The sequence below is a fragment of the Lynx rufus genome, unplaced genomic scaffold, assembly GCF_022079265.1.
Source record: "Lynx rufus isolate CCGP_SWC_20201006 ecotype Redwood Valley unplaced genomic scaffold, mLynRuf1.p SCAF_3, whole genome shotgun sequence".
NCBI classification, from domain to species: Eukaryota; Metazoa; Chordata; class Mammalia; order Carnivora; family Felidae; genus Lynx; species Lynx rufus.
This window is the reverse complement of record NW_025814845.1, coordinates 148,470,082-148,492,908: the sequence shown is the minus strand read 5'-3', so window position 1 is coordinate 148,492,908 and position 22,827 is coordinate 148,470,082. Positions and strand designations below refer to the sequence as shown.

The following is a 22,827-nucleotide window of genomic DNA, read 5'->3' as shown; positions in this document are numbered from 1 at the left end:
TTAGTGACAGAGATGAAAAAAGATTTGTGGTTTCAGGCTTAGGCATTAGGTTTAGGGAGTTTAGCTCTGTGTTCATGTGTTTGTCAGGAATAGATTCCGTAAGATTTCATAAACTCTTTGAATGAAGAAACAAGATTTTAGTTAGTGAGCCGTATTAGGAGAATCCCTATCTGCCCACACTGAGTAGTGATTTGTAGAAGTCATGAACACAGGGGAAAAGAATGGAAAGAACAGATGCTTAGACACACACACTCTCTATCACCTCTTCATTTTATTTTATTTTTTAGGATTTTTTTCTCATTGTCAGAGAAAAAAATTTTTTTCTCATCTCTATGTCTCAGAATCATAGAATTTTATAGCTAAAAGAGACCTTAGGGATCGATCATCAGGTTCAAAACTCTTGTTTTACAGGTGAGGAAACTGAGACCTCGAATTTAAGTGACTTTCCCAATACAGCTAATAAAGAGAAGGAGCCCAAATAAATGTATATTTTCTGTCTGTCTCTTTTCATTACTGGATATTTCCTCACCTCATTTCTGTCTTTCCTTGTATTCTGGCTGCCCTCAACATTATAATTTCTTGTTTTGTTTGTCTAAAGGCAATTCAGTGAGAATTAGTTTTTGTTTTGTTATTTTAATTCCTCAACTGTCATAGCAATGGACATTTTGGTCCGTGGGCACAGAGCATGGTGTGCCCCAAGGAGGTGGGTTGAAATATGCTGGTATGGCAGTTGCTGATTTTCAGTGGGCTTGAGTAAATAGTGCGGTTAAGTAAGAACCAGCGTAATTAACAATAATGCTGATGAGGAGTGTAATAATTCTTTTTGTTTGAAAGTTAAAACAGGTGAGGTATGATAAATGTATTTTATTTAAAGGTTAAAATAAAACAGTGGAACATTTCTTACAAAACAAGCCAAAGAAATTAAATAAAGCTAAAATTCTCAGCTTTTTTTTGGTCACATTTAAATGGCACATTTTAATTTTTAGATTTGTTTAGATGCCGTTTGGTGGCCCTCATTATAGAATCAAATTAAAGAACTGGAAAAAAGCTTCAGAAACCCAAGTGATATTGTAAATCTTTTTGAATTAAAAAAAAACAACTACAAATGGTATGCCTTTTAGTAACAAAAACTGCTCTTGCAGACCAGATCTTTAAATTTAATGAGTGTGGGGTTTTTTTTTTTTTTAATGTGTTTAACGTACCTTGTGACCTCTTAATACTTAGCTATTTCCCTTTTCTTAGAAAGACCTCCTTGTGGACCTACCCTTCTTTCCCTCAATCGTTGCCATTCAGTTTTAGGGATGTGATTTTGGTTATCACATTTTTTTTTCTTCTCTTTTTTTTCTTTTCTTTTTTTAAATTTCTCCACCCAGTGTGTTCTGAACTACTTTGGTGGTCCATTCTTTTGGAAGTGGAGAAATAAATGCTGGGCTGCCACTTGATTCTAAATGTCTTAGAGAAAATATTTTCTCACAGAATTTCTGATGTTCTTATGCCATTGAGTAGTATCACATGGTATCAGTGAAGGATAAATGATAACATAACCAGAAAACCTAAAATAATCAAATTCTAGTTGTTACTATCTAATTGAAGAATACTGAAAATTTCTAAGAAGATAAAAGTGAATTTCCTCATCTTTAAGTCATAATAAGATTAACATTTTCGGTATACATTTAAAATCTGGTATACATTTTAAATCTTTATCTGAGATAGGAAATCTCTCATTTCTGAATTCCACTATTCAGATGTTTAGGAATTATTGAAGAAAACTAACTTTCTATAGTGAGTTATTTTAATGAGATTATTTATATGTCAATCATCACAAACCAGTGATTCACAGTGTTTTCACAGGAAGAAATTTATGGAATTGGTTTGCTTCAAACCAAAATATTTAAAGAAGTAGGCTTTTTTGATGCCTCCAGACTCATTTCTGTTTTTCCCATCTCCCACCGTGTATTTTCTACCTAAATGGTATGTAAGCCATTCTTTATTACGTGGAGTTATCTCCACAGCATGTGGAATGTTTACTGCCATGGAATTACTAAACGTACTAATTCATTTACCTTTTTCTTATAGAATAGTATTTCATTTGATGTTTGTTACATAGGGATGTTTTGATTAAAGCTGCTTAACATTTTACAGATAAGCTGTATATTAGATATAGCAACAGCTGTTACTAAAATAAATTAATCTTACTTTTTCTGGAAATACTCTTTTGAAAAGAGAACAAGACATTACAAATACAGTCAAGAATACTGTCTGTTTTAGAAATGTAGCCATCTACTAGACTAGAAAAGTATTACGGTTCTCATACCCTTTAATAAGTTGGTGACTAATATAGTTGATGATTAATTTATTCTGGCTTCTTGGTGGAAGTGCCATTGTGCTCTGTTTTGACTGAAACTGTATTTCACTTGGTAAAAATGAGAAAATTACATCTAAAATCATGTCAGAAAAGTATTGCTGTTTCTGCAATCTTTGCATTAGAAAAAGGTCAGGATCTACATACTGCTTTACCAATTAAAAGATGCTTTTATGTCATATATATATATATATAAAATATATATATATATATATAAAATATATATATATATATATATCTGTCTCATCAATTAAGACTTAAAGCAATCCTGTAAAATAGACAGGAGTGATTTCCCGTATTTTATAGGAAACAGAAGCTCACAAACCTTGTTTGAAATATCTAAGGTCATACAACATATGGCATAATTGGAGCTGTAACTTTAAATTCACTTTCCATTGTAACAGTGTCAAGAAAACTTACACATTTCTCTCAGGCAGACATCATATAGCCTACATTCTCCAATCTCAGCATAATAAAACTAGAAATAAAGTTTAAAACCCAAAGAGGCCTAAACACTTATTTTTTTTAAATAAGCTTTTCCAAATAACCCATCAATACATAATAAAAGTATGTATTATTATTAATGTCACCGTTATTATTTTAATAGAAACAAGGATTTTTAAGAATATACGAGATGTAGGGGCACCTGGGTGGCTCAGTCGGTTGAGCGTCCAACTTCGGCTCAGGTCATGATCTCATGGCTCATGAGTTAGAGCCCCAATGTCAGGCTCTGTACTGACAACTCGGAGCCTGGAGCCTGCTTCAGATTCTGTGTCTCCCTCTCTCTCTCTCTGCCCCCTCCCACTCACTCACTCTCTCTCTCAAAAATAAATAAAAATATTTTAAAAAATGTTTTAAATGTTAAAAAAAGAATATAAGAGGTTTAAACAAAACTTACTCTGACTTTTAAAATCATAGTATTTGATACTTATTATTAAAATCTTCTTAGTAAATTATCACTATTTCTATATATTAGAAATAAGCTTATTTGAAGCAATCCGAATTAAGTTTATGTACTTTGATTTTTAATAAGTAATTATACCAGTTTTCTCTTTAATGTATTTTGCACTTCCATATTTATTAGATCAAAGAGGAGACACACAAATACCAGTTCTTTAGCATTTATACCTTTGCCCAATTATTTTTTTTTTATTTTTTTAAATGTTTATTTACTTTTGAGAGAGACAGAGCATGAGCAGGGGGAGGGGCAGAGAGACAGGGAGATATAGAATACAAAGCAGGCTCCAGGCGCCAAGCTCTCAGAAGCAGAGAGAGCAACACGGGGATCGAACCCACAAACCGCAAGATCATGACCTGAGCCGAAGCAGGACGCTTAACTGACTGGGCCACCCAGGTTCCACTTCTCAATTATGTTCTATCCAATTATTGATGCATCCTATGTAAATAGAACATAGGATTTACATCTTTCAGGATTTGTATTCCTTGATCATGTCTTCTTTTGACCCATATAGGAAGTTCCATGAAGTCAGAGATGATTCATAAGTTATAGATTTTTAATGATTAGTTGAATTTCCCGAAATTTAACATAGTTACTATTTGTCAAATGACGCTACACTTGCTGTGTCCTTTGTCATTCTCTTTAGAGCAGGCATTAGAGTTTCTCTCTGATTCTTTTTTTAAACCAGTTTACTGCTTTATCATTCACATATCAAAATTCACCCATTGTAAGTGTACAATTTTACCCTCCCCCTTTTTTGAGGTGATTGTGGATGCACGTGCAGTTGCAGGAAGTATACAGAGAGATCTTTTGTACACCTTGGCAGGTTTCCACGGATGGGGACATTTTGCAAAACTGTAATCTACTATCACAACCCAGACATTGATATGAATACAGTCTGTCAATCTTATTCATATAACCCCAGTTTTATTTTCACTCCCATGTGTAAATAGGTATATGAAACTATTCACAGGTTCGACTATCCAGCACCACAGCCAAGATACTGAACAGTTCAAGCACCACAGGGATTCCTCATGCTGCCCTTTTATGGTTAGACCCACTCCCTCCTGGGTAATGATATATTGAATGTGTCACCATCTGCTTACGTGCCATTTGTTATATCCTCTTTGGCAAAATATCTGTTGCTTCTTTTTAAATTGAATTTTTTTTTATTGTTTTAGGAGTTGTTTATGTATTCTAGATAGTGGTCCTTTGTCAGAATGTAGTTTTCAAATATTTTCTCTCAGTCTCTACACAGCTTGTGTTTTCATCTTCTTTACATAGGGCTTCACAGAGCAAGAGTTCTTGATTATAGAGATATACTTTATCAGTTTTTACTCTTACGGAGTTTTACTCTTATGGATCATCCTTTTGATGTCAAGTATGAGAACTCTGCCTAATCCTAGATCCTTAAGATTTCCTTCTATGAATTTTTCTAAAAGTTTTACAATTGTACACTTTACATTTAAGTCTGTGATCCAATTTGAGTTAATTTTTAAAAGATACGTGAAGTTTAAGTCAAGGTTCATCTAATTCAGTTTTTTATCATTGCATGCCACTCGTCCATTTGTTCACTCAAAATATTTACTGAGCACTTTATAGGGATAAGGCATGTATTTGGTACTGGATTTATCCATGTAGCCTGTTGATTGGAATCAATTCCTCGTCTTAGTACTTAAACTCAGTTCTTACTTTACATGGTACCATTGTAACTGAAATGTGCATATTAGAGCTTTTCACAGTCCCATGGTCACTGTTAATAGTTAGCACAATGTTGTACAAAGTAAGGACTGCCTATATACAGGCCTACCTCGGAGATATTGAGGGTTTGGCTCTGGACCACAATAAACTGAATACCACAATAAAGCAAATCAAAGGAATTTTTTTTGTTTCTCAATGCATATAAAAGTTATGTTTATACTGTACTGTAGTCTATTACAGTGTGCAATAGTATTATGTCTAAAAAATGTGCACACCTTAGCTACAAGATATTTTATTGCTAAAAGATGCTAACCATCATGTGAGCTTTCAGTGACTCATATTCACTGATCACAGATCACCACAACAAATACGATAACGAAAAAGTTTGAAGTGTTGCAAGAATTGCTAAAATGTGACACAAAGTGCAAAAATGCTGTCGGGAAAATGGCATTGATGCACTTGCTTGATGCAGGTTTGCATCAGTCCTTCAATCTGTAGAAAACTAAGTATCTGCCAAGTGCAGTGAAACAGAGCATGATAAAACAAGGTATGTATACATTTTTAAAGATTTATTTCTTTTACTATATATAATATGATAAATGTGAAAAAATGCACAGTGTAATAGGTTGTTCCAAAGGTATTGTCTTAACGAACATGTTTGAATAAATATTAGTATTCCGTAATTAAGAAATATGCTTAAAAATATGAATCTCAACAATTGTAACATTAATTTTAAAGATCTAATGAATTACCATGCTATTCACAAAGTACTTTAAAATTTAAATTACTGGTGATTGCTGATGTTCTAGAGATCTATAGTAGAAATTTCCTCTTATTAATTGACAGATTTATTTTGTCATGCTACCGGAAGTGACTTTTACATGTTGAATCTTCCTATGGAGTCTTAAAGTTTTCATTTCTAGAAACATTGATGATGATTAAAGATGATGGTAGTGCTTAACTGCCAAAAAAGTATCTCTGTTATCACTGACTGATGACTAAGTACTTGGCCTTAATTGTCAAACTTTGTTTTTATATATAGTGTTTCAATCTAAGCAAAGTTAGAATCTTTTTCTTACTTTATATATTCACCTAGCAAAGGTAAATGGCATCTCTCCCAATTTCTCAGATCCTAAATTAATGAAATTCAGAAGCAGGACTATAACTACTCACTAATTAAATCCAAAATAATCAGGTTAATTTGAAATGGAAAAAGCAACGTATGATTATCATTTAAAGAAGTTTGAAAGATGGCCACGAAACTACCTGTTACTCTGAATTAGGTTCTTTAAATGTTATCCCCTGTAAGTCCCATGGGACAAGAATTATCCATTATCTTACTGATGAGGAAAATGAGGACCGCAGTCTATAGGTGAATCAGATTCTGTGTTGGAGTTTTAACCAGATCTGTTTTCTCATCAAAGCCTATGAGAAAAACCGCAGCCGGAAACAACAATGGAGGTAATAAGCAGTAACAGGAAAAAGAGATGAGAGCCAGCGCCGAAGAAACAGATGGTAGATTGCCTGTGCCATCTGTGGCCTCTAACGGTTCTGGGCATAAGGTTTGGTGGTTGAGAATAAAAGCTTTGGACTCACATAGACCTAAGCTTGAATCCTAAATTTTACATTCGCCAGCTATGAGATCTTGGGCAAAGATGTTTAACCTCTCTGGGTCATATTTCCTCAGCTACAAAATTAGAATAATAATCTCTACCTGTTGTGGTTGTTGTGAGGATTAAAATGAGGTAACATATAAACGCTTTAACAGAGTATTTAGCATAGAGAAAGTACTAAATGAATCTTTTATGGTATAAAAACAATATTATTTTTAATATTTATATTATTGAATATTATCCACATAATGTTATGTACAGAAGGAGAGAACACAGCCATGAATGCCAAGTCTTAAAGATGAACACAAAAAGAGTTAAAAGGGGCATTTCTTTCTACTTTCTTTCAAACATTTTCTCCATCCTTTAAAATAAAACTTTTTGTCAAAAATGGCACATCCATTTTGATGTTTTCCTTGACAGGAGTCTCCTACCACTGAGGAGTCTCCTACCACTGTTAATCCATAATGCTGGGCATTTATCTCCTGATTAATGGTTTTCAGTCTGTATTACAGTAAACTCTAGAGCAGTAATTTTAAACTGAGTGCATATCAAACCAAGAGTTTTTTTCAAATTCACATGCCTGGATTCCACACCAAATTTCTATTTACGGAGATAGACGTTACTATTTTTCTGAACCATCTGAGACTAGGTTACGTATGGTATGCCTGAAGTGTGTTTCCAAAGAACAATAATATACTGTGACAGAGCCACTGCACAGTTATCAAATTCAGGAACTTTAACAGTGATATGATATTTGATCCAATCTTTAGTCCATGTGTTTAGTCTTTCAGTTGTCTGAATAATGTTCCTGAACTGTTCCTCAGCCTTTCTTTGACTTCATAGCATTTTTGAAGAGAAAAGTCCTATCATTTTAGAGACTCCATTTGGTTTCCTCTGATAGTCCTTATGGTTAGCTGCAGTTTATACATACATTTTTGTCAGGAATACTGCACAATTGATTCTGTGTCCTTCTCAGAGTATTGGGGCCAGAGGCACATGATATAATTTGTCTCCTATTGATAAATGTTAATTTTGGTCATTTGGTTATATACTGTCTTCATAATTTTTTTTGTAATTTAGGAGTCATATGTGAAGAATCCTGGGAAACACTATAAATATTCCATTCTTTATCAAATTCCAGATACAGCATCCACTCATAATCTTTGCCAGAATTATTTTTCCTATGATGCTTGTGAGATGATTCTTCTAATACCCCTGTATTCCTTTTATCTTTATAACATTTTTCTGTAAAGAAGAGCTTTTTATATCCTTTATTTATATGTTTATTTATTATCAATGTAAACACATGGATTTTTTTTGTTATGTGATGGATTATAATCCATTAGTGTGCTTATTTTTATTTGGATGCTCAAATTTTCATATGGGTTGGCCAATAGGAGCTTTTTCACATCCACTCCTAATATTTCTTTTGATATTATTCCACTGCATTTGTTTTGTGTTGATTATCTTCTAGCTCACTGGACATTCATAATCTGCATTTAAGAAACACTGCTTTAGGATTTTCTGGGTAGGCCTTGAGGATGTCCCAAGTGGACTGGAAAGGTTAAAGTTGGGAGAAAGATGTACCCTTCTGCCATATTTATACAATGCAGAACTTCAGTGGGTTCCTTCTATAAGCCAACTCTCAAATATGTAATATGTAGAGTTTATGATTTTATTTATTAGATTAAGATTAAAATTAACTTTTAACTCTTGTTGAAGAGTCACTGGGTAAAATAAGGAAAATAAGCCAAGTGGTCATTGTGCAAATGCTTCAGCATTTGAATATGATTCAATGATTAATGATTGAATGTTAGATATTTGAGACAAAAAGTTGATTTGTAGATGTATGCACCTATATAAGGTTGGTGGCCCTTGCTTTGGGATGACTGGTTTGATAGCCATTATGTTGGGCTGCTTCTAAATGTTACAAGGGGAATCTTTTCTCTAGGGTTCAGTTTCTTTAGAAGAAACACTTCTTCATTTAACCCAGATAAGGGAAAGGGGTTGGAGTAGATGCCTAATCATTCAAGACACTTGTTGCATGTGTGTTGAAGGATAGCTTCTGTTGTCTGTTGTTCCATTTTACTTCTTTTTTTAAAAATTTTTTTTTTCAACGTTTATTTATTTTTGGGACAGAGAGAGACAGAGCATGAACGGGGGAGGGGCAGAGAGAGAGGGAGACACAGAATCGGAAACAGGCTCCAGGCTCTGAGCCATCAGCCCAGAGCCCGACGCGGGGCTCGAACTCACGGACCGCGAGATCGTGACCTGGCTGAAGTCGGACGCTTAGCCGACTGCGCCACCCAGGCGCCCCCCATTTTACTTCTTAATAAGATTGTAAAGGGGCTAATTTTTGTCAATATTGTGTAAGGAAGGAAACAGTGAGCCAGTGATCCCTTGATTTTTGTTCCTCATTTTACTCTGAATTAATTCCTTACTTATGCTGTGCTTTGGACCCTCAAAAGCCTTTTGAAGATTCTGCAGGATAGATAAGCTTCTGTTTAACCCCATGCACTATTCCATACTATCTTTCTCCTTCCTCTTCATGGCTTCACTAGTAACCACTACTCCTTCCAATGTCATGTTACAGAAATCTGTTCAAATGTTTTGTTCGCTCAACAGCCTGTTTTCCTTCTCTTTCAGGTTTTTAAGTTTCTCTTTTTTATTTCCTCTCATTTTAATAGGAAGGAAAAGTGATAAATATATGTATTCATGCTTCAACTTTTAACAAGATGCTAGGAATTGACCATAAAAGATTTTTCCAAAAATGAGTTAGAACATTCTTTCTTTTATCTACTATCCAATTGATATCTCACAAACCATGTTAATGAGATGACACCCTACCATATATATTTATCCTGCTTAAAACCTGTTTCTGAAACCATATTAGCATGCATCAAAATAGTGTTAGAGTTGAGAATACTAAAATCAATCAATGTAATACCAAAAAAGCTTTTTTTTGGAAGGAAAAACAACATATATACATAATAACCCTGGATGTAACATGCCTAAAATGTTGTCAGGTAGAGGTGAAACAGATGATTTAGAGGTGATAGTGGCTATTTTTTCTATAAATGGACCTTTGGCTAAGCAAGAAGTTTTATTCATGCTTATTGCTCAATATTTATCAAAGACTATTTTTGAAAAATGCCGGAATCTTCCTAAAGTAATGTTAATTTCCATTTATTTTATTCCAACTACTGTGCCACCGTAGCATAGGACTTTAGGAACACAAAGTTAAATTTGAAGTGTAAGATAATAAACAAAAATAGGAAATTCTTATGCATGCAATTAAATTAATAAAATGGTTGACTCTTTCAGCTAATGTGACATATTTATCCACAGTACCACTGAGTGTTCAAGGCGGCTCAGGTTGGTTACCCATCCCATAACCAGTAGTGCCAGGCTTCTGAGTTTTCTGTCCACCTGAGACATTTGCATGTACATGAACTCATGTACATGAGTACATCTGCAAATAGTGGAGAATTGAACATAAATCTTTGGCCCTTACATGAAAACTGTATGTAATAGCTCTGAGATATAAGGAGCATTACATGACCACTGTATTAAAATAATCAAGATTAAATTGATAGTAATGTTTGCATAATTTCAGGAAAAATGAGATTCTTGAATAATATCCATTTGCATGTTTGGCCATTGCTTCATTTGAGAGTCTTCATCCAATTTGAAAAGGAGTTCTGGGATTTATTTTATTTTGCCTTGACCATTTTCTGTAAAATGTAAATTCACACTTAACTAAATAGTATCTAAATCTCTGCTTTTAAGTGTCAATTTTATTATCATTCTGAAAATTAAGACACTATAGCATCTGATTTACCTTGATTTTTTTTCCTATAATTTTTTCTCTTTTCTAAAAGGAAGAACTTCAATTTTGAAATCTTGTATGGAATTTTTATCAGTATAATTTCTCCTGTAACCTATATAATTATGGCATTTTTATTTCCATCAGATGGTAAATAATGAAGCACTGTTTCTACCTTTGGAGACCAAGAGAAAATATCTTTGGTTTCATTTTGAAGGTCCTTAGAAAAAATCTTCTAAGTCTCCTGAACATGATAAACTTTAAAGAAAATAAATTCAAATCTGGAGGAAAAGGCATGGGACCTCTTCAACAGTATTACAGTCAATTTCCTAACTTGCAGATTTTGTATTTGTGATTTCTCCTACTCGCTAAAATTTATTTTTTGATCCCCCAAATCAGGACTCCTGGCACTGTCACAGTCATTCTCAGACAGGTACAGACCTGTAGAAAATTTGCATCTGTGAGGTGCTGTTCCCAGCTAAGGTTAAATTAAGGCAATGCTCTGCTTTCTTGTTGTAGCTCTGATATTATAAACAAGTGTCCTTTTTGTGATCTGTATAGTGGCACATTTGTACATTTTTGTCCCTTTGTGTTGATGATTTCACTGTTGAAAATGCCCCCATGATTACTACTCATGTGCTGGGCAGTGTTCCTAACTGTAAAAAGGCTGTGATGGTGCTTTATAGAGAAAATGTCTGTGTTAGATGAGCTCTGATCAGGTTTGGTGAGTTCAATCTTAGTGAATCAACAATGTATATTAAACAAGGTGTCTTTAAACAGAAATATGCATAAAGCAAGATTATGTATTCATCAGTTGGCAAAAATGCAGCCAGAGGCTGTAGTAACCTAACGGCATATATCTGCTAGGAACAATGGTTTAGTATTTGCTAATTCACTGTATGCAGTGACTTTATCCCACCAAACTACCACAAATTACAAGAATTGACCATATTTCTTTTATTTGTACATAGAATAGACTATGCTCTTAAGAGTACTGTTTCCTAGGAGTAAATATCTATATTTCTCAACCTGTTTTGAGAGAATAAAATTATCAGCAGTGATTTCATCACAAAATCTATATTTATACCCAAACTATTTATTTCAAATACACAGACTTCTTTGGTGATTATTTTTTTTTCAATTTTAGACTCTTTGTATATTCAGTGATTCCACTGTGCAGCTTGATATTTTTTAGACTGAATTGGCACAAATGACAGAGTATTCTATCTTTTATGATGCTGTTTTTAAATTGTGAAAATCTTTATACTAACATTTATGAAAACTTTAAGACAAATCTGAATATTTTGTACTTTGAAGTCAGTCCAGATAACTATTTTCAGGAATTTGACATCATGTAAGACCCCAGCGTGAAACTGTCATATTTTATATCTCTTTTAGCACCAAATGTTGACAGATTACTAATAATAACACAAGGACCTGTTTCAGGCCTTGTTAGTGGCACTATCATAAGGCATGCCGAAGTTTGAAATTGTTTAGTGGACACAACACAGTCTTCTTTGTTTTTCAGGTTTGGGTTTACTTGGTTGGTTGGTTGGTTGGTTGGTTTGGTCATCAATATAAACAACTGCATTTATGAGGGAAAGAATAACCATGGCCGAAATATGAAGTAACTAAAAGAGATGAAGAATAGTGTGCATCAGCATGAACAAATGAGTTTATTAAGCAGGCATAACATCTGGACAATTGAAGTGCCATTAAATAAGTTTTGCCAAAGTGCTCATCAATTTCACTTTATGAAAATCTTTTCACAACAAACTGATAGCTGATATTTTCTTGATTATTAGGTGTGGAATGAACTTTATAAGCATTATCTCATTCAATACAATGATCTTTTGAACTATAGATACTACTATTATGTAATATGCAAATGATCACATACATATAAAGAAGCTAAAGCTTAGAATAGTCAAGTATATTCCCCCAAGGTCCTCTGTAAGTAATAACTAGTGGAGTCCAGATTTTAAACTCAGGTCTGTTCAGTTTCAGAGTCCACAACATTGTGTTCCCTCCATGACTCAGTTCACAGCTTCTGCAATGGATATCGTGTTGTTTTGAGAGTTTTAGCACTTTTCTGACAGTCCACCCACATTCCACATCTCTGTTATCCTAAGGAAGATGGGGAATGGGGATGGAACCCTATAAACACCCTTTCCTTTCTCCAAAGCATAAATTTATGATGTGAATCTTCCCCAAGTGGTTTATCGTTTTATGTTCTTTCCCAGTATCAAGAACTGCCCCTAAAAGAAAGGGACATTCCAAGGGGGCAATTTATGGCATTATTCAGTAGGAGAATAGAAAATGCAGTTTCCTTTGTCTGAATTATGCTTATATGAGCCTCAAATTTCCACCCCCAACCCAAGAGCCAGCTGCTAGCTTTACCTCTTTCTACCTGCCGGATGCTTTCTGAATCACATTATCCAGTGCTCAATTTAAGCGATCCCCATTAAAGTCCAGAGCCTAGGGAAATCACCCTGATTCTGTGTTCCCTAGCAACATCCCTGAGACTAACAACAGCTGCTTAACAGCTGCTTAACCAGAAAGATGCTGTAGGGAAAATACACAGAAATTGGTATTAAATGCCTTAAATCTTGAGATTTCAAACATTGTAGTTACCATGTTGTATTATTTATGTTTAGTGGTACAAAAGCAAAAGAGAAAAATAAATGTAAGTAATCATCAAAAAGGATAAGATATGCTAAATGACCTTGGCAGGCAACATGATTTTAGATATTTTCTTGCTAAGATAAACAGAAATAGCCGTGATGGAAATAAAATACCTATCTTTATGATTTTGAATCATTTTGAAACATTTGAACATTTTGAAATGTTATGGTTGTTAAAATTAAGTTATGCTTACGTTGTTGTATGGCATGGCATACTTAAACATTAACCAAAATTAAAATTCCTTACAAATTTTGTTGATATTCTTTATTTTTCTGTGTTAATCATATTTATTCTCTGTAGTTTGCCTTTTCCAGAATGTCAAATTATTGGAATCGTACATTATGTAGCCTTTTCAGATCATTTTCTTCCACTTAGTGATATGCATTTAAGTTTCCTCCCTGTCTTTTTATGGCTTCGTAGTTCATTTCTTTTAGTCCTAAACATTTCAGTGTATGGATGTACCACAGTTTATGCACTCACCTTGGTTGCTTACAAGTTTTGATAATTGTGAGTACAGATGTTATAGACATTTGTGTGAAGGTTTTTATGTGTACAGAAATTTTCAACATATTTGGGTGAATACCAAGGATCACAAATGCTGGGTCATATGGTAAAAGCATGTTTTGTAAGAAACTGCCAAAGTGACTGTCCCATTTTGCATTCCCACATCTTTGCCTGCATTTCGTGTTGTCAGTGTTTTGGATTTCAAGTATTCTAATATGTATGGTATTTACTATCTCATTGTTTTGGTTTGAGATTTTAGAATAACATGTGGAGTGTCTTTTTATATGCTTATTTGCTATCTATATATCTTTTTTTTGGTGAGGTATCTGTTGAGTTTTTTGCAAATTTTTACATGGGCTGTTTTCTTATTGTTGACTTTAAAGTTCTTTGGATACCAGTACTTTGTTAGATAAGTGTTTTGTAAATATTTTCTGCAGCTCTGGAGCTTGTCTGTTCAATCTCTTAAGAGCCTATATAAAAAATACAAATTTGGGGTGCGTGGGTGACTCGGTTGGGTGTCCGACTTCGGCTCAGGTCATGGTCTTGCGGTTTGTGTGTTCAAGCCCCGCATCAGGCTCTGTACTGACGGCGGAGCCTGGAGCCTGCTTTGGACTCTGTGTCTCCTTCTCTCTCTGCCCCTCCCCAACCTGTGCTCTGTCTCTCTATGTCTCTCAAAAAATAAGTAAATGTAAAAAAAAAAAAAAAAAAATTAAAAAAATACAAATTTAATTATTCTAATCACCAACCGTTATTGTCGTATGTGTTATGGGGATAAAAGATTATTTTTTGTGGTTTCTTTGTAAATAAATCTCCCCACATTTGAAAATTATTAATATGTTCCTTCTCTTTGTACCCCTCATACCTTAAGCTGTTGGGGTTGCAAGCAGTCAACTGTAAGGAGGAAGAGTGAAAAATTATCCTGGACTGTTTTTCTGTTTTGATCAATGAGTAACCTATTACAGTGTCCATTATCTAAATAATAGCCAATAACTCAGTAAACATAAATGTGGATCATGCCTCTTTAAATCCTGAAAAAATATCTTTGACATTCTTTGAAATTCTATTCAATTTTCAAATTCCTAAGAATTTTCAAAATTTCTATTCATCCATGGTGTTCTTTCTTTTTCTGTTAATTCTCATTGTAAACAGCTCATTAAAACTATTTTAAGGTTACATGATGCTATGAAAGTTACTTTAATGACTTTATATGAAAAATAGTTTTTTCTCCCAATTTTTAAATTGCATGCACATACACATATATTAGCAGTCAACTTGGGTTTGTAAAACAAGAATATTTTGGAAAAGAGATCATGGAATATCTGTGTTAGTTAAAAGCTCTTCCTGATTTCATTTTTCTCAATAAATTTATTAGCCTGGGAGAAGTTACTTATTTTAAAGCCAAGATCAAATAGGAAGCCTAGGCCAGTAGTTTCCTAATATTTGTATAGCAGCAGTCCAATATTTCTAACAGATAAATGTAGAGCCGCTCTGGTTTGGAGGTCAAGTGAAGGTAGAGGAGGCCCGGGGCACATCTTCTTCTTCTCCTACCTTTTTCCAGGTGCTTCTGAGGAACCCATGGGTCTGTCTGGAGAAGAACTGGAAAATCAGTTTAAATTCTGATTTTTATTTAAAGAAACAACAAAACCAAATAGTCATTACTAAGCTATTTATCACGGAGTTCTAGGTGTCTAATTTATAAGGTTTCTGAATTAGACTTCAGGGCCTATGTTACATTTTATTACAGTCTACAACTTAAGTGTAGACTGGCAAGAATTAAAGGAAAAGCCTGTTTCACAGCTGTTATGCATCTGGGAGTTTGGTTAAAAGGGGCTAGCTTAGCTTAGCCCGAGTTGTGATAAAAAGCAGGGTCTAGAGGCCTTTTAACTAAAGTCCTGTGCTCTGATCAGAGCTGCATTTAATACTGGCCCATAAGTCCACATAATTATAATTTGTAAGAGTCTTTAGGACATCAGTAACTTTTAAATCTCACCATGTGAAAAATGATTATGTCACCTGTGGACTTTAAAAGCAGCTAGCAAACTGGGATAAAGGTGGTTTGATATCAAATCAAATATTTCTGCAACTTTCTCTGTCGAAGTTTTGTACTTAGGAGGTTCCAGTTCTTCTTTGTAATCTACTACTCCTTTTAACATGCTTTAATGAGGAAGGTTAATTCTGGTAATTAGTGCTTCGGGTCAGAGTTAACCTTCTTAATACATTCTGGCTTTCTCCCAGGCTTGCAGATGGGTCAGGGGCTGTGGAGAGTGGCCAGAAACCAGCAGCTACAGCACGAAGGTTACAGTGAGCAAGGCTACCTCAGCAGAGAGCAGAGCAGGAGGATGGCTGCCAGCAGCATTTCTAACACCAGTCATCGGAAACAGGTCCAAGGAGGCATCGATATATATCACCTCTTGAAGGCACGGAAATCTAAAGAACAGGAAGGATTCATTAATTTGGAAATGTTGCCCCCCGAGCTAAGCTTTACCATCTTGTCCTACCTGAATGCGACTGACCTCTGCTTAGCTTCATGTGTTTGGCAGGACCTTGCAAATGATGAACTTCTCTGGCAAGGGTGAGTTCAACCTAACACATTTGATTCAGGCATCTCTAAACACAACGGTGCTTGCATGTTCTCTTTGTAATGGATGTATATGCATTATGAAGTATTTCTTTTAAACCTGGTTTGTAGTTTGGCCCTTTATTAAAATCTGGAAAGACATGGAGTTATCATCACAGTCAGGTTTGGTAGTGGGAAAAGGACAGTTTAAAAGAAAATTTTACAGTTAGAAGTAACCAGTCAGGAGGTGGCAGTTATCGTAAATCAGAAATGACCAGTTTAATCTAAAAATACAAGCTGTTGGGGTGCCCGACTGGCTCAGTCAGTAGCGCATGCCCCGCGTCGGGCTCTGTGCTGACAGCTCGGAGCCTGGAGCCTGCTTCAGAATCTGTGTCTCCCTCTCTCTGCCCCTCCCCTGCTCATGCTCTGTCTCTCTCACTCTCAAAAAGAAACACAAAAAAAATTTCTTTTAAAGAAAAAAACCCCATGGGTAAATAGAAATTTTGAAAATCTCGGGGTTGTAAGTGGATGTAGAGATTACCTTAAAAATTAAAAAATCTAAAACTTACAAATTAAGTGAGAATTTATAATCCAAAATTTAGAGTGTTTACGTCCCTGGTATAGTTTGTGCTTCCCGTATGAAGATTGTGTGTTTTCTTATTTACGTATTTCCTCTATCATAGGTGCTCGTTAACATCAACTTTAAATGTTTCATCTACTTTTTATTTTTTCTAACCAATATTTCATCAATGAAGTAGTCAGATAGTAGAAGGCAAGGAGATAATCTCCTTGCTGAAGTGAGGGTAGATGATAGAAATTATAGCAGTGATTATATCAGTTTAAATTTAACCTATAAATTTAAGAATGTTTGGAGTAGAATCTGTTTTATGGAACTGACATTACTCCTTACATAGCATCATATACTTGGGTGTGAAAGACCCAAACCTAAAAGAATCATTGGCTATTGAGCTTTCTAGCATTCTTTATTAAGGTTCATTTAAGTCTCATTCTTTTCTTTTTTTCTTTTTTTAAGTCTCATTTTTTAATGGGACTTTAATTATGTAAAACATATCTGAAAGCAAAGGTCTTTTTGTGACTATAAATAATTTCTAAATGAAAACGAAAATCTAATGAGAGAATTAATAAATTATCCAAATAGTCAAACTTTAATAAAAAGGCATTACCAACAATGGCATTTCTAATTGAGGCTTTCTCATGCTACAAAATTACAGTATTATATAATTTCTCAGCCTCTACATAGATAAAAATCATCAGCATCATCTTATTCTCTCATCGTCGTGTTATAGCTTGGGTACTGTGGACATAAGAGGAAATTCTATTAATTCGTAGTGTTTAAATTACAGTTATTAATTCCCTAACTGGCAAAAGAACAAATAAAAATACTTTAAAACTGGCTCATTATTTATTTAAAATTTCTTTTCTGCATTTTAGTATTCCTAGCAAGCTTAATTTGTAATTCTGTATATGAACTTTGAAAAAAAAAAGCTTATTTCTAAGCTGATCTGAATTCAATCAGAATGTATTCTTCATCTGGGATTTAAATCTGGTGTTCTTTTCTGGAAGAAGTGCTTCCTTTATTCTTACCACATTGTTATGCCTGTTTTTATGACACTTGGATTTTTGTTTCTTAGTGATAAATTGCTTCAATTTTAAATTAAAGGCTACCTTAATTTTATTTTAACTTTGGATGTGTGGAATACTTAATATTGAAAGGTTCTGTTACATACCTCAGTAATAAAGGTCAAAAGCTAGAGTATTAAAGAAGCTGCAAAAATATTGATAATCTTCTGAAGTTCCTAAATTCACTATTTTAGAATCAGTGACTACGTTTGGTTGCTAAAAATAATGCAAGGATATAAATGACCTATTAAGAAGTTATTCTCATATTAAATTGCATATTTTACCCACTATCCTCACAATTTTGATGTTACAGGTTGAAACAGTAACTTTTGCTTTTTAACTTGTACATTATATGTGTGTGACAAGAAGTTTGAGCCAAAAATCAATTGAATGTCAGAAAATGAAAGTATTTTAATGTCTGTTACTAAAAGTAGGTGTTTTTGAGCACACAAAATCCGATAATTTTGGGATAGTCATTAAAAGTGCACTAAAATAGAATTTCAGTATTCTGTGTGTCTCTAGAGTAATGCACTTAGATTTCATGATCTATGGCATATATCCAGAATGTCTGGGCATTGTAATTATATAAAACTTTAGCTTTAAAATAACCAGTAGCTACTCTTTGCACAGAGTTGGACACAACTATCCCAGTCTTCAAAAATAGTGTGTTTTGAGATGAACTATTTGCATTTTAGGTTTCATAGAATTTTTAAACAATCATGTGTTATTGTGATAGTAAAGAAATAGTATTTTGAAGCAGGATTTTAAGCAGCTAAGCTTAATGACACACACAACTATGTCTGTTCTGAAGCTATAGCATTATAATTTCTGTTTAGTTTGCCTGCTATCACTATATGTATTGTTAAAAAAAAAAGAAAAGGTTCTCTCCCTACCTAGCAATCTTTACCCCCACACAATTTTATGTAACGGAGACATAGCAACTTAATCCTGTTTAGTTGTTTTGATTAAGATTGCTAACTCTGGAGTAAAACTCCTTGGATTCAAATCAACTTTTTAATCTCTTACTGTGTCTGTGTTTCTTTATCTTTAAAACCAACATCATAGCATTGTTGTAAAGATTAAGCAAGTTAATACTATTTCAATGTTTTAAATAGTGCCTGGCATCTACTAAGTACTCTGTAAATGTTATAAATAAATATCTGTCATTGCTATTATTAGCAATAGGTTATATTTAACTTCAGATAAAACTCATGAAAATTAATCTTTATAACTCAGAATCTTTATCAGAATTGCCACATTGAAGGCATTTGTCAATCATACTCTATAGGCAAACAAACAAGTTACAGAAGTTAACATTTTCAACATTAGAGCTATAAATTACAATTTTATTGTATGTTACTTTTATAGCATGTATATACATATTTAACTTGTATAGTAATGTTTTCTCATCTGATTTCATCTTATAGGTTGTGTAAATCCACATGGGGTCACTGTTCCATATATAATAAGAACCCACCTCTAGGATTTTCTTTCAGAAAATTGTATATGCAGTTGGATGAAGGCAGCCTCACCTTTAATGCCAACCCAGAGGAGGTAAGTGGAGAACTTGAATATTTATAATAGATGAACTTGATTACCACCTTGTCTCAGCTTTGCTGCAATATAATATAATAAACTTGCAAGTAAAGTAACAGGTCGTTGAATGTTCGAAACTATTTAATTACCTCTTATTGTAATATATTAGGATGATCAAAATGTGAAAACAGTGCTTTCACTGATTTTTTCCCCTACTTTCATTTTACTATCATTCTAGAAAATTCCAAATTCTCAGAAAATTTTTTTTTTCTCAGAAATGTTTAAATGTCTATTAGACTTATTCTTAGAAATATAATGGAGGGGCTCCTAGGCCGCTCAGTTGGTTAAGCATCCGACTCTTGATTTTGGCTCAGGTCATCATCTCAACAGTTGTGAGATCGAGCTCCGCGTTGGGCTCTGTACTGACAGTGCAAAGCCTGCTTGGGATTCTCTCTCTCTCCATCTCTCTCGGCCTCTCCCCATGTTGGCACTCTCCCTCTTTCTCTCAAAATAAATAAACATTAAAAAAAAAAAGAAATATAATGGAAATTATACAGCACTCAGAACTACTGCTTCTAGGTGACTTATTTTCTGTGGAATAAAATAACTGGCAGTGATATTAATTTAAATTTTCAAAAACCAACTTTTTTTCATCTCTTGTAGGGGTATTAAGAACTATTTAAATCATGCAGCCAAATACTTTTTATACACTTAAAAAAAATTTTTTTTAAGTTTATTTATTTTGAGAGAAGCAGAGACAGCACAAGTGGAGGAGGGCCAGAGAGATTGGAAATGAGAGAGAATCCCAAGCAGGTGTCATGCTGCCAGTGCAGAGCCTGACACAGGGCTCGAACCCATGACACCATGATAACATGACCTGACCTGAATCTGAGACAGACGCTTAACCAACTGAGCTGCCCAGGTGCCCCGCAGCAAAATATTTTTAAAAATATCTTAACTTTTGGTATGTTAGAATTAGAAAAATGTTTCTCCCCCATGCACAATATTTTAATATTGGACAAAAATACTGATTTTACAAATGTGCTTATCATAATACAAATGACATGTTTTTGAAGTTTCTTTTGAGAGAGAGAAAGAGAGCAGGGGAGGGGCTGAGAGAGGAGGGGATAGAGAATACCAAGCAGGCTCCGCGCTGTAAGCGCAGAGCCCGACATAGAACTCAATCTCATGAACCAAACCGTGAGATCATGACCTGAGTCAAAATCAAGAATGGGATGCTCAACTGACCAAGCCACCCAGGTGCCCCAATGCAAATGACATTTTTAATATTAAATTGATTTTCACTTATTACAAACGATTTCTTAAATTTTTCTTGTACACAAGTAAAAAAATAACACCATGCATACATTATCAGTTATGTCTTAGCACCACAAATATAACAAAATATATGTATTATAAAGCCTGATATAAATATTGAAATTAAGAAATTTGTTCTCACTACTGTTTGTTTCGACTTTCAGTGAATAGAGGACTCTTAATTTAGAAGGCAAATGAATGGATAAACTAAACTATCGTAAATTTAGGTTTTGTAACTTGGCCCTTAATTGCAATTTTGTTCTGATGCATTTTATCATAAAATACATGTTTTTACTTTATTTTTGGTCGAATCCAAGTTCTCTTCCATCTAAATATATAGCAATAGTAAGCCTGTCACTTTTTGATCGTGCTCTATGGCATAGCTACTGTGTACGAGAGATTCTTCTATACTGACATGTTTGAAGAATGTCATAGTTTCAGAGACTTCATTATTCTTGTTTGTTCAAATTAGACATTACTTGTAGCTAACTAAAATCGTTCTTATGACGAACTTTATAATAAGATACACATTTTGCATTAATCCCTTAAGTTTAATCTAATGATGATTGCTGGAGAACTGAGGCAGAATAGTACATAAGGATGACGAAAGGCAGCTAACACCAGCGCCAACCTTTTATGTCCAATTTATCAAGGCATTCTGGTTCCTGTCATGAATTATGCTGATAATGAGTAAAACTGTCATCTCCAATTCATATCACTTGCAAATGTTACATTCTAAGGGAAATATAACTTGGTAAGTACTGAGTTTTAGATTTACAAAGTCAGAAAAGTTGGATGTAACTGCTGATGTTGATTATGGTAAGTAGTCATGCCTTGCTAAAGGAGTATCAATTTTTAAAACAAATTATAAACCATCATTTTTATGCAAAGATTAAACCATAGATAGGCCCTCATATAGTAGAATATGATATCGATAGTTTTAAATATCTAAATTGGAAAAGCTAGATGTCAAAATATGTTTCCATCTTTGCAGCTACATATATCAGACTACAGAGTTCTTGTTACACCTCCTCTACTGTGTTTGGAGGGGTGGGCAGAGGAAATAGGGTAAAATTAAAAGACCTCTTTTTATCTCACAAAACTTAAAAAAAATTTTTTTAAGTCGAATGTTTACTAAGAGAGGGGATTGAAGTTATTAGGTAAAATAAGATTTTAGATCTTCAGATTTTACTTATCCATCCTACCTTCCATTATTATTGAGAGTTGGCTGTATTTTCTTTTTCTTCATTCCCTTGCCTGGTATCCTGGAGCATTCCAGAAGTATTGAATTCACTATTCTGAAAGGGGCACATAGTGCCAGGAGGCATAGAGCTGAACCTTTCAGAGTGACTCATGGTTCCAGAATTCTGACTCTATGCTTTTATGAACATCAGTAACTTAGCATGTGTTGCCTGATAGCAAAATAGAAACCCATCTTTATCAGAATGCACCCAGGTTGTAAATAGACAAAGAAGGACATTGAAATATACTTGTAGATACAGAGAAATGAGGGAAAGTATTTTAATGACTATAATCTTTACTTTATTTCATTGACTAATATACACAATATCAACTTGGTTGTTTATCTGAGTCAAGCCTTCAGAATTGGAATCATGTAATTCAAAGAGTTATCCTAATAGATATCTTTATATAGAATTATCTGTATGAGTCATACTTTTAGCCAGGTCTTAGAATGACTCTTGCCAAGTTTTTTGAGTGCTAGAAATCAGAAAGTACTTTCTGGATGTTTTTTTCTGCCCTCATTGGAGCACTGTCATGAAATGTGTTATTTTGGGTTCATTTAAGCCTGAGAAGTAAATTAGTTTTGATGATATGTTTAAATATGTGTTGTTTATTGTTAGTACCTGAGATATGATGTGTGTAATTATTCAGTGTTATAAAAACTCTACTTTTCCATAATTTCTAGTTCTGTACTTATCATTTTGATAGCAAGCATCATTAAAATATTATAAAAATAAGAATACTTACAGCCACAGGGAACAAGATTCTCCAAAGGACATCGTTCATGTCACGGATATGGGTAACCAAACTCCACAGCAACTGCTGGCAGTGGCTCATGGGGTGGGGGAGAACATCTGCACAGTTTGTGGTACGATTATCTAGCAC

At 34.1% G+C, this 22,827-nt stretch overlaps 1 protein-coding gene across 1 annotated transcript in view; it reads left to right on the top strand.

Annotated features, from left to right (window-relative positions):
- FBXO8 (F-box protein 8) overlaps positions 1-22,827 on the top strand; it is a 45,065-nt gene that overhangs the window by 3,425 nt on the left and 18,813 nt on the right. The window contains exons 2-3 of the mRNA XM_047091928.1: positions 15,885-16,221; positions 19,275-19,401. Coding sequence (XP_046947884.1) covers positions 15,893-16,221; positions 19,275-19,401 — 456 coding nt within the window. The 5' untranslated portion in view covers positions 15,885-15,892. The remainder of the gene's footprint in view (positions 1-15,884; positions 16,222-19,274; positions 19,402-22,827) is intronic.